Consider the following 13,828-nt stretch of genomic DNA (forward strand, 5'->3'; position numbering starts at 1 on the left):
TACATCTCACAGCAGTGAGATGTATTATTAAATAACCATTATTATAACTGTTGAAGAGAACCCTGTACATGTAAAACATGCAGATCCGCCCTGAAAGATGGACGAAATCAGTCACTGTGACCTCTTTAGGATGAAATTCTCATTAAGTGCCAGGTATACATATAGAGACGATGGGAAGAACAGAAATATGGACAATTAAGGACATAACAGGATAAAATAAGGGCAGGGATGGTAATTTTATGGTTATTCTAGCTGGTATGATAAGTCAACTGCAGTAGCACTCTTCCTATTAAACAAAAATATCACATTTTTCAAAAATAGAGAAAGGAGTTCATTTAGCTTTATAATCAACTTAGTTTCAGATAAGTATGGTATTCAATTGTTGTCTTTTTTTTTAACATATGTATGTATTAATATCTTTTGTGCAGTGAATTTTTCTTGACTTTTAGTATCACAAGATTAAATTTTCATTTTCATAATTGTTGAACATTACCTTATCAATCTATAGAGAATAATTATGAAAGTACCAGATTCTGTATAAGGTAAACCTGAGCTATTATCACAGACAATTTTCTTTGGACTATCCAATTAGTGTCTTCAACTTTTCTTTCATGTTTTTATTATCTGCACATACTACTTGCCAAAGAGTTTCAAGGTCAAGTTCAAGTTTCCTAGGAATATAAAAAATAAAGGCTAAAATAAATATTTCCTTACTTGACCATACTGTACATTTTTATTGTAATGTTTACAGCAATTGCTTTTTGTTTTGCTGTGTAAAACCAAGTAATAGCACAAAACTCTCCTCCATTACTGCAGTTTTTTAAGACTAAAGTGGGGTAGACAGAATTAAAATTATAAACTAAACCAAATTCCATTTGATGAAAATGTGTGACTTACTTAATTCATCAAAATTAAGAGCATATGTGACAATAGTGAAAATAGGAAGTGTAATAATACTACTGAACTACAACTTGGATAAATGAAAAGATGTCTGCAAAAGAAAAATATAAGAAAACGTATCTTTTCAGATTTCCAACTGTATAATTATTATTGCCTTTAAAACAATAGCTTAATATGAAATGTAATAAAAAAATCACTTACCATTAGCATCTACAAAACTTTTAATCAGTGAGTTAAGTTTTTGTGATATAGAAGAACAATAAAAGTGTTTTCACACTGTTTTTCTGAGAAAACACACACATTGGCCACTTTTTACATTTTTGTTCATGCCATCCTTAAAGAGTAAAGAATTTTTTTTTAAAATGCAGTCTGAAAGACAGAATTTGAATCACGAACTGGGCTGTACAGGGAGTAAATCCAACAAGTAACATTTTGCTGGACCATAGGCATTTTGGAAAATGAAGATGCTGACCCTCCTAAACAGCCTTGTGCTTCTCTCACAGTACTGCCACGTATGGGGAAAAGGTCATGGCTTGAAGTATGAAAGAGTAGTGGTACAGTTTTAAAAATTTCTGTACTTAGCACTAGTAGAAGCATCCCATTTTCAACAAAAACTTTTAGCATTTACTGCATGCTAGAACCTAACAATAAGATAGCTGATAGCGAAAGTTTGCACAAACCAAAATTAGAAAACTTAGATAAAGTGCTGCATGAGTGGTTTTTTATTAAAACGATTGGAAGGTATGGCTATATCAGGGTCAATGATTATTGGCAAAGCAAAAGATTTAAAAAAAAAATGGGCATTAATACAACAATAGCTTTTACTGATGGATAGTTAACTAAATTTAAGATAAGACACAGAATTAGAACATTAGACATTGGGGGGAAAAAAAAGTTTGGTGACGCAGAGGTGGTTAAAGAATACAGGGTGACATTTGAATGACAATAATCTTACAGCTAACTTTTATACAATGCTGACGAAACCGGTTTCTACTGGAAATGTTTGCCACAAAATAAACTGGCAAGCTGAAAAGAAAAAAAAGTGCAAGTGGTTTTAAGCAAAATAAAGAAAGAGACAGTTCTTATGTGCATCAGCCCAATGCAGAATTAAGCCTTTAGTAATTGATAAATACCATCATCCATGAACCTTGAAGGGAATTATGCATTTTTCAGTGGCTTATAAGGCCACAAAAAAAAAAAAAATAATAATAATAAAAATATGCTTGGATGGGTAATGAAAATTTTCAAGATTAGTTCACTCATGAATTCGTTCCAACAGTTTGAGAGAATTTGCGTGATATGGGGAAGAGTCCAGATTCTAAATGTGTCTTACTTCTTGATAATTGTAAGGCTCATCCTCATGAATCCAAATTAGTTTCTGATTATGGAAATATTTTTTTCTGTTTATTTGCAATCCAATGTCACTTCTCTCATTCAGCCCATGGATCAAGGAGTTAACAAAAATTTTAAATGCCAATTACAGAAGTTATTTTAAGAAGCAAATAATTATAAAGGATATCTCCATTTTCAACTTTGGAATAACTGTGAAACCTGTTACTCTTGTGGGAGCATGTAGGAAATTATGGCCAATGTCATTTCTGCTGAATTACCATCTGAAGATGATGATATCAATGGTTTTAATGTAAGGTCAAGGAAGAGCAGTATTGAAGAAATAATGCTACACGTGTGAAACATGTGAAATTGGCCCTTTGCATCACTCCTTGCTTCAAGATCTACGACACCAAGTAAAATTACTGTTTGTTTTTCATGAAATGCCTCCTTTTTTTTTTATGGAATTCAATTTATCTTTCAGGGAATAAAGTAAATATGCATTTTTTTGTTTTTCTGTTCCTTTTAGCACAAGCACTAATTTATTAAAAAATCTATATAAGTTGCACACTTTTTGGCATATATGAGATAACTTGGTATCCCAAATGGGTTAATTACTTGCATGTATTTTATACTAAAAATTTATAAAAAACAAAAACTATACAATGAGTATTCGCATGATGCATACTTTTAATCTGTAAAATAAAAAAAGTCGACCCGTTATGGCACATTTTCAGGAAAAAAATGTTCTGGGAAGGGGTTAAACTAACAGGTCTAATTACTCATATCACCCTTTGAATTCCTCCTTTGTGAATTGGGGACACATTGGCACATCAATCCATGGACACCTCCCATGAGTCCAAGGAAGCTTTCATAATTATGGCTAAGGATTTGCTTACTTCCTTTAATATAACTGGATAGATCCCATCTATCCCAGGTGCCTTTCTTATGTTCAGTTTCAACAATTTCTCCACCACTTTGCTCTCAGTTATTACAAAATCATTTAGCTTCCTGCCAGAGTTTGATAAACTTCTGGCATTCACCTCCCTGAATAACTCCTCATGTGAATGTAGATGCAAAATACTCATTCAGTTTATCAGCTACCTCAGCAAGAGCATCAACAATCAAACCATCAATGTCAAGTGGGCCAATCTGATTCATCTCCTTCCGTCTAGAATTTACATAAGAAGTCTTTACTGTTTTTCTTTGCATCATTTGTCAATGATTTCTCATAATCTGCCTTTGCTTGACTAACCTTCTTTGTGACTTGAATACAGACTAGCTTATATCTATCATAGACTTCTGTGTCACCTGATAATTTATATGTATCCCATGCATTTTTCTTCTCTGCCATATGTCTCATTAGTTCATCTGACATCCATTTAGGACTAAACTTTGAACAATATTTCTTAGTTGGTATGTAAAGCCTAGTAGATTCCAAGATTAATAATTCTTTGAATGCTTCAAGTTGAATTTGCTGTTGGTAACATCATCATTCCCACCGTATAGAATTTAAATACTGTCTCAGACCACCGTGTTACGAAAGCAAAAACCCTTCCCTTTACCCTGGTGGTAGTTACAACTTTAAGTAAAACCCATATCAGTACACTGTGATCACTGCCACCTAGTGATTACTTTATCTGCAGATTCTTAATGCATGAAGAATCATTGCTGATAATCAGATCAAGAGTATTACTCTCTCTGGTTGCCTCTCAAATATGCTGCTGCTGTAGAAAACAATCATCCAATAAATCAAAGTCTTGCTAGAGTGTGAATGACCACCCCACAAGTTCCTGTCTATATCTGTGAAGTTAAAATCCCCGATTATCAGGCAATCTGATTTACTGGCCCACTCTATTTCTCTTAATGTATAATACTTGAAATAGTAATACAGTAATACCCCGACTTACGCTACCCCGACTTACGCGAACTCGGAGTTACGCGGTTCTTGATTTTTTCGTTTGGCAACGCTGCCACCCACTATCTTCAAGGTCGTTTTTCATATGTTATCGATATACGGTGCGACGGCGGAGAATGAGAGCGAAAGATGAACAAAATTCAACTTTGCTGCTTTTATGTTTTTTATATCAGTGAAGGGGAAACACATTTCACCATAATAACGTAAAAACCAACACAATTCCAGCTATCGGTATAATCGCAAGTGCAATTAGATCGAGTTTACTACCAGTTTATAACAGATTTCACTAGCAGAAACGCAACTGGATTTTTATTGTTTTATGGTAGTAACCCCTAGAAATGTGAGGTGTTAATAGTGTATCTCTGCCTTTATGGTGTTGTTTATTCAGTTGCTACATGCGCGCAGCTTTGTTTATGCGTATCAAGCGTGCCTCCTCGTTTTGTAATTGTGCTTTATTCCCTAAAAATGAGTAAAATACTTAATTAAAAGGTGTGAAAAGGAAGCGTCCTGGTGAAGACACTGCAGATTCAGAGAGAAAAAGAAAAGCAATTATCGATAAACAGAGGCGGACTGGATCAAAAATTCTTACCCGGGAAAATTTGTAGTGGCCTCATACTATGGTTTATGACCAAAATCACACTGGCCCACCGAGGTTTCCCCGGTAAGGCTTATGGCCAGTCCGCCTCTGTCGATAGAGAAAAAATATGAAATTGTGAAACGCTTTGAGCAAAATGAAAGACCATGTGATATTGCACGTGCTACAGGCCTAAACGAAGCAACGGCGAAAAGCACATGACAATTGCAAACTTGAGAGGTTGAAAATTGGAAAGGGCTCAATTGTAAAGGGCTTAAAAATTTTAGAAAACAGACTCCAACGAAGAACGCGTTATAGCTACAAAGCAAGGAATAAAAAAATTATTAGCTTGCTACGAAGAAATTCTGCGTGAAAAAAAGAACGCGCTGTGTCGTCAGACGAATTTGTTAGATTTTATGAAGCAATCGACATCGAAATAACTTTTTAACGTAAGTCATTTGTTTTTTTTAATACATATTTTGTATTAATATGTATAAAGAACTGCAATTTTATTAATATTTTTCTTCTAAACTAGTGTTTTTGTTAGTCCTTGGTCCCAATTAAGCAAAATTTATATGTATTTATATGCAAAGTTGTACCCCGACTTACGCGAATTCGACTTACGCGATTTTCGTCGGACCCACCTATCGCGTAACTTCGGGGTATTACTGTACACCAATTTTAATACAGTTTTAATAATGTGTGTTTTTTTTTTTTTTTTTAATTACAGGTCCTGAAGTCAACAGAGTTGTGTGAATGGAGAGAGATGGACAAAATCACTGTGTGCAGTCACCCAATATTTGGGAAAAAAGAGGACTAATGCCAAAGGCAATTCATGGGGGTTATGGTTACAACATTGGGGAAGGATGTCCCTTCCTATTCCACTGTTTAAGTGGACAGCCTAGAAGATGATCCATACTGTGGAAGATCTACAACGTCCATCATTCTAGATGTTTTTGGCAGAGTGCATGAACTGATGATGAGTGATTGACAAGTAGCAGTTCGGTACATTGCCACCATCTTGAGCATCTCATCCGAATGTTTGCATGACATAAAACAGGTTTTGCAATGAAAAAGGTCAGTGCAACAAGTCCAAAGTTGTTGACGGCAGTTAAAAAAACATGCAAAAATTATCAAGTCAAGTGAACATTTGCATTGTTTTCAAACAGAGAAAGCAAATTTCCTTGCAAAGTTTGTGATCACAGACGAGACATGGGTCCATCACTTTCAACCAGAGACAAAGAAGCAGTCCAAACAGTGGAAACAAAGCTTTCCCCCCACCCTTTCAAAGAAAGCCAAGTGAATTCTGTCTGCTGACAAAGTGGTGGCATTGATTTTTTTGGAGTGTTGTTCATGCAGATATTGAAAAAATCTGCAAAAAACATCTACTTCAGTGAAAACATCAAAAACAAACACCGAGGAAAACTCAGCAAAGGATGCTTGTTCTGCCAAGACAATGTGCCTGCTCGCAAGTCTGTCTTTGCCATGGATGAAGTGCATGAGTGCAGCTTTGAAATCGTGGGCCATCCCCCACATTCACAGATCTAGCACCATCAGACTTTCACATATTTTGTAGTTTAAAGAAATACCTGGTTGGCATCCATTTTCTAATATTGAAGTCATTGCTGTAGTAGATTCATTCCTGGAGGCCCAAGAAAAAATATCTTGATTCCAGCTGTGAAGAAAACTAGAATCAACACACTGCAGCATAAATGGAAAACTGTACTGACTCCAGAGGGGAGTATGTTGAAAAGTAACAAGTTACCAGATGCCTCATTTAAAACCTTTATACTCAGGCCATGATCATTTCAAACACCCTCATACTTCATACTGATTATTCACAAAGCATGTTACAAGAAGGGATCACAGATCTTGAGACATCATACCAGCAACAAACTTTACTAGATAAAGTAAGACCCTAAGATGTGTTCTTCAACTTCTGACGAGAGGAAGTGGTATTGTGAAGACCAAGAACGGGACATAATCATCTTATGCACCCATTCTTATTATCAGGGAAAGATCCTTCCCGATACACTCAACTTAGTCCACCATTTACTGGTTGATTGTCTCCATTATTTGAGTATTTGCTAACTAACAGTACTTGTTAGTCACTTTCAAGAGACAATTTTAACAGATATCTCACTTCCTTGAAGATTTTGGTTCTTGTATTTGGTTGTTTTGGCACAAGGGACTCTTGGGCCATATAGATGAAATATTTATCTGAATCATATTGATCTATACCAATGTATATAATTTAACACTTACAGTCTCCTAAATAGGATACTACACTCAGGGTAGTGGAGAATGAAAATTACCTGGGGGTAATTGTGCAGTCAGATATGAAGTTTAGAGTAGCTCATGGTGTCTTGTCAATGATATACAGGAATTTTGCTAGAAGGGATATGGAGGCGATTTTCCCCTTGTACAAGGCAATGGTCCAGCCATACCTTGAGTACTGTATACAGGGCTGGAGGCCTCATTTTAGGAAAGATGTAGTGCTGCCGGAACAAGATTGGTGAGTAGAACAAAGGGCTGGTGTTATACCAAGAAAGGCTTAAGTTCTGCAAATTGCAGCTTCTGGAGACTAGGCACCTGTGAGCCGATCTAATTGAGGTGTATAAGGTCTTGAATGGATTGAGCAAGCTCGATACTAATGGGATTTTTCCTCTTGCTCCGATTACTCACTTGAGGGGGCATAAATTCAAATCGAGGAAAGACAATTGTAGAATAGATGTGTGGAAATTCGCCTTTAGCCAGTGGGTGTTTGATAGTTGGAACAAACTTCCATCTGTTGTAGTGCCTTTTAACTTAAATAAGTTAAAAGGCAAAACTAGACCAACATTTGGAGTGAATGATTGGATGAAATGGAAAGGGTGCTTTTTTTTTCTTTTTTGTTTTGGCTGATGCTATATATAAGCTTGCTTTGTTGCATCATACCTCTACTAATTAGCATTAGCATTAGTAGAGGCATATGATGCAAGAAAGCAAGCTTATTCAGCATCAGCCACAAAAAGAAAAAAAAAAAAAAAAAAAAAAACACACACCACTCCCATTTCACCCCTCCGTTTGCTCGAAATACCTGTCCAGTTGAGCCTTAAATTTGTTTAGTCTATCAACTTTCACAACAAGTGATGGAAGTCGGTTCCACCAACCAACCACCCGCTGGCCAAAGGCAAATTTCCGCACATCTATCCGACATCCGTCCTTCCTCAATTTAAATTTATGCCCTCTGAGCTGATTATTCTGAGCAAGATGAAGAATCCCATTGGCATTGAGCATGCTCAAACCATTCAAAGCCTTATACACCTCTATCATATCACCTCGCCGGTGCCTAGTCTCCAGACTCTGTAATTTGCAAAACTTAAGCCTTTCTTTGTAAGAGCAACCCTTTGTTCCATTCACTAATCTTGTTGCCCTTCTCTGCACCCGTTCCAGCAGCTCTACATCCTTCTTGAAATGAGGCCTCCAGACCTGTATACAGTACTCAAGATGTGGCCTAACCATTGCCTTATACAAGGGAATAATCACCTCCTTATCCCTGCTAGAAAAATTCCTGTATATCATTGACAAGACACCATGAGCTAGTCTTGCAGCTCGTCTGCACTGCTCAGAGAACTTCATATCTGCCTGCACAATCACCCCCCAGGTCCTTTTCATTCTCCACCACTGTCAGTGTAGTACCGCAGAGTTGATACGGTGCTCTGGGGTTACTGTTTCCCATATGTAGTACTTTACATTTGTCAATGTTAAACTTCATTTGCCACCTCTCAGCCCATCTGTTCAACCTTTCCAGATCCTGTTGCAGCAGCATAGCGTCAGTGGTGTCCTTGACAACCCTGCCAACCTTTGTATCGTCTGCAAACTTGGACATTAAGCTTGATATACCATCATCAATATCATTTATAAATGCAGAAAACAATAATGGACCCAACACTGAGCCCTGAGGAACTCCACTAATAACATTAGTCCACGTTGAGCAGTGTCCATTGATTACCACTCTCTGTCTTCTGCCACTCAACCATCCCCTTATCCATAGCAGCAATTTGCCTCCAATGCCACACTGCTCCAATTTGTGCAGCAGTCTTCCATGTGCAACAGTATCAAAAGCCTTTCTAAGATCCAAATATATAATATCAAAGTTATTCCCTGCATTTAGTTCTTTTGTGACTACATCATAGTATCCAATCAAATTGGTCAGGCAAGACCTGCCCTTAACAAAACCATGCTCCATCTGAGCTAAAACTGAATTCTTGTCTAGATGATCCTGCAGTGCTTCTTTAACCAGTGCCTCCATTAATTTACCTGGAACAGAAGTTAAACTAACAGGTCTATAATTACTTGTGTCAGCCTTTGATCCTCCTTTGTGAATTGGCGTTACATTTGCACATCTCCAGTCTATGGGTACCTCCCCTGAGTCCAAAGAAGCTCTCATAATTATGGCTAGGGGTTTGCTTACTTCCTTTGCTGCCTCCTTTAATATAACTGGATAGATCCCATCCACCCCAGGTGCCTTTTTTATGTTTATCCTCAACAATCTCTCCTCCACTTTCCTCTCAGTTATTACAAAACCATCCAGCTCACTGCCAATGTTTACTTTACCTACATCATTCTCCTTCCTGAATAACTCCTCATGTGTGAATGTAGATGCAAAATACTCGTTTAGATTGTTAGCCACCTGAGTAGGATCCTCAACTGTTGAACCATCAATATCCAGTGGACCAATCTGATTCATCCCTTTCCTTCTTGAGTTTAAATAGGTAAAGAACACTTTTCTGTTTTTCTTTGCATCCTTTGCCAAGGATTTTTCGTAGTCTGCCTTTGCCTGCCTAATCTCCTTTGTGACTTGGTTACAGACCAACTTATATCTATCATAGGCTTCCATGTCACCCATTAATTTGTATGTATCCCATGCATTTTTCTTCTCTGCCACATGTCTCATTAGTTCCTCTGACAACCATTTAGGCCTAAACCTTGAACAATATTTCTTAGTTGGCATGTAAAGCCTGGTGGCCTCCAAGATTAGTTCCTTGAATGCTTCCCATTTTGAGTTTGCTGTTGGTAACATCATCAGTTGGTCCCACTGTATAGAATTTAAATACTGTCTCAGTCCATCATAGTCGCCTTTACGAAAACAAAAACCCTTCCCTTTACCTCTGATGGTAGTTACATCCTTGAGTAAATCCCACTTCAACACACTGTGATCACTGCCACCTAGTGGTTCATTTATCTGCAGATTCTTAATGCATGAAGAATCACTACTGATAATCAGATCAAGAGTATTGCTCCCTCTTTTTGCCTCACGAACATGCTGATGTAGAAAACAATCATCCAATAAATCCACAAAAGCCTTGCTAGTGTGCGAGTGACCAACCCACAAATTCCAGTCAATATCTGGGAAATTAAAATCCCCCATTATAAGACTCTCTGATTTACTGGCCCACTCTATTTCCCTGTGCAATATCTTATTATACTCATCAGAGTCATTAGGTCTATAGCACACTCCTACTCTCAATTTTGATTTCCCTATGCTTATGTCACACCAAACTGACTCGACACTGCCCTGTCCATCGATGTCGACTGGCTTCACTTCCTTGGACTTTATGTGTTTCTTAACTAATAGCATAACCCCTCCTCCCCTCCTGTCTATCCTTTCTATACACATTGTATTCCCCAAATTCCAGTTCCGCATTCCTTATATCTGTGTGACACCACGTCTCTGATATCCCAACAATATCTGCCTTTGATGTTTTGAGCAATACCTCAAATTCATCAAATTTATTTACCAAACTCCTAGCATTGGTGTACACGCAGTTATACATGCACCTGTTTCTATTCTTGGCTACCCTAACACAACCCATGTGTTTACTTGTACCGCAATGACTCCCAGCAGTCTCTGAAATATCCTGCATCTTCTTTTTCAAGCTTCTGCTCATTTCAATAGAAGCAGTGCAAGAATCCCTTCCACCTCTGCCAGTGGCTACTGTTAATCTATTAGTCCTTGTATCCCCCAACTAGCAGTTTTCCGACCCACCTAACTCTGCCTCGACAGCATCAGCAAAAATTCTTGCACCCTTTCTATTTAAGTGTATCCCATCCCTGTAGAAGCAATCTCTCCTGTTAACAAGTACAGTCCAGGCTGAAAAAAATTCTACCCCTTGAGCCTTGCACAATCCCTCCAGGGCCGAATTGATCGACAAGGCTCTCATCATATACTCCCTCCTATCGTGTCTGGGCAGAATTGCAGACACTTTCAAATTCAACCCTAATTCACGGATATTTTTCAACAGTGACCTGTACTTGCTAAGTAATTCCGCCGGTCTCCTACTCTTAATATCATTAGTGCCAATGTGTACAACTATATCACCTTTTGTGCCCTTAAAAGATGATATCCGCTCTACAACTTCATCAACCTTTGCCCCTGGCAGACATACCCTGGTCCTATTCCACCTATCCTTTTTGCAAAGCATGTTCCCCGCTTCCCTGACAATAGAGTCACCAACAACTACTAGTTCCTGTGGGACCAGCGCATTCTGCCTAGGGGGCTGCGTCTGTGTTGCCTGATGACCAAGTGCAAGCTCTGGCGTTGATGTGGGCGGCTGAGAGCTTGATGGGCCCCTCAATTTATTTCCTTCGAGGGCATCCGCCCAGTCCTTCAAGCTCTCATAAAGGCCCATAACAACGCTGAGTTGTCGCCTGATTTCCTTGCACTCCTTACATCGTGCGCACACAAAGACATCCCCCTTGGCAGTATCATGTCCCGTACCCGACTGCTCCGCAAACATCAAGCAAACAGTGCATTTTAAAACACTGTGATTCAGAGGGCAACTGCCCCCCCTCAGTTCTCCCCTGAACCACAGCACTCCCATTAGCTTGAGCCTTTTGCTTTGCTGCTCTGGTCTGAGTCATGATTCCGATTTAATTCAATAAAATTTCAAAACAAAATTAAATCCTTAAGTTATATCCCAAAACAGTTATAATGCTATATTTATTTTTTCGGTATCTAGTGTTTTCTACGAGTTCCCTTTATATAACTTCCGTATCACGTGTACCACTATAGTTATGTATTAATTATTTGTTATGATTAAGTCGTTATATATAGAGTTAAAAGTACAATTAATTGACAATAAAGTTTATCTAGATTAATTGACAATATTATATTATGCACTATACTACACTAAGCTTATGCTATCGTGTAAAAATGGCGGGAATTCACGAACGGTACTTCTACGGACTCGTAAGTATTGATTAGCTTCCAAATCTCGCTATCTCAATTTAGAATAAACTAAGAATCCTGACTAGGTCTATAATCTACTTATAGAAGATAATTTAATATAACAATTGGTTAATAAATCGACTAAATTTGGTTAAAAAAAAAGACCTCTCGCTCAATTTGTAACACGTGGATTTGATACCGATACTAATGCTAATGAACCATGGGCAAACACAATTTGACCTCAGTTTCCTCACAAAATTCCTGAACCATAAGTTTGACAGTTTAAGGGCAATGTTCTCCTCTATAGACACAACTGGTAGAGTACTTTTTTTTTGGATGAAAATGTTTATTGACTAGAGTGACCATTGATATCTACACATCCGATCCTCAGTGAACAAGCAGTGGTTGTTCTAAGGGACTAGATTATATGGCTGATGTTATATAAGCTTTCTTTCTTGCATCATTTGCCTTTACTACGACATCATAGTCCTCCAACCCCAACAAGCACCTTATGCAAGTTATGAGCTGCTCTCCTGAAAGAGCATGAGGGGTGTTCAATAAATTATCTACCTACCTATGAAGGAAATTTCTATACACGCAAAAATCTGGTTTTATTTTTCAATGTAACACCCCTGAACTTCAATACACTTGTTCCATTTTGTTGGCAATGGGGAAATACCAGACAAAATCCTATGCCCTGTCCATGAAAGAAAGCAGAAACAGCAGACTTCAGTTCATTATCATCAGAAAAGCAATGTCCACGTAAGTTTTTCTTGAGGTGTCAAAACACGAAATAGTTTGGATCTGGTCCCCTTTTTGGGGACCAGATTCAAACTGTAAGGTGGATGGGTAAGTTCTGTAAACTCAGTCTATCCAAGCAGCAGCAACAGCATGTGACCTGTGCACTGGTGCATTGTCCTGAAGAAGCAGCACACCTCTGGAAAGTTTTTCATGGCGTTTTTCCTTTATGACATCCCTTATGTTGTACAGTAGTGATGCCTATGACTCCCCAGTGACTGTCTGCTTGTGTTCCAAGTAGTGAATGTTCAAAATTCCCTCAGCATCCCAAAAAATGGTGGCCATAATCTTGCCAGCTGAAGGTTGTATCCAAAATGTTTTGGGTAGGGAGAACCCTTGTGTTTCCATTGCATTGACTCTTGCTTGGTCTCAGGATGAACCCATGTCAATGTTAAACTTCAGTTCCCACCTCTCAGCCCATCTGCTCAACTTTTCTAGATCCTGTTGCAGCAGTGTACTGTCATTAGTGTCATTAAAAACCCTGCCAACCTTCGTATCGTCTGCAAACTTGAACATTAAGCTTGATATACCATCATCAGTATCATTAATGAACACAGAAAACAACAATGGACCCAACACCCCTGGGGAACTCCACTAATAACATTAGTCCACGAAGAGCAGTGTCCACTGATTTCCACTCTGTCTTCTCCCACTCAACCATCCTTTATCCATAGCAGCAATTTGCCTCCAATGCCACACTGCTCCAATTTGTGCAGCAGTCTTCCATGTGCAACAGTATCAAAAGCCTTTCTAAGATCCAAGTATATAATATCAAAGCTATTCCCTGCATCCAGTTCTTTTGTGACTGCATCATAGTATCCAATCAAATTGGTCAGGCAAGACTTCCCCTTAACAAAACCATGCTGTGTCCGAGCTATAACTGAAGTCTTGTCTAAATGATCCTGCAGTGCTTCTTTAACCAGTGCCTCCATTAATTTTCCTGGAACAGAAGTTAAGCTCACAGGTCTATAATTACTTGTGTCAGCCTTTGATCCTCCTTTGTGAATTGGGGTCACATTTGCAAATTTCCAGTCTATAGGTACCTCCCCTGAGTCCAAGGAAGCTCTCATAATTATGGCTAAGGGTTTGCTTACTT

At 38.3% G+C, this 13,828-nt stretch overlaps 1 protein-coding gene across 1 annotated transcript in view; it reads right to left on the reverse strand.

Annotated features, from left to right (window-relative positions):
* Positions 1-573: 573 nt before the first annotated feature.
* LOC150078667 (centrosomal protein of 89 kDa-like) overlaps positions 574-13,828 on the reverse strand; it is a 124,616-nt gene continuing 111,361 nt past the window's right edge. Inside the window, exon 10 of the mRNA XM_090383612.1 lies at positions 574-671. Coding sequence (XP_090239738.1) covers positions 581-671 — 91 coding nt within the window. The 3' untranslated portion in view covers positions 574-580. The remainder of the gene's footprint in view (positions 672-13,828) is intronic.

This window comes from Mastigoproctus giganteus, chromosome 10 (genome assembly GCF_048544385.1).
Source record: "Mastigoproctus giganteus isolate SK-2022 chromosome 10, ASM4854438v1, whole genome shotgun sequence".
Lineage (NCBI taxonomy): Eukaryota > Metazoa > Arthropoda > Arachnida > Uropygi > Thelyphonidae > Mastigoproctus > Mastigoproctus giganteus.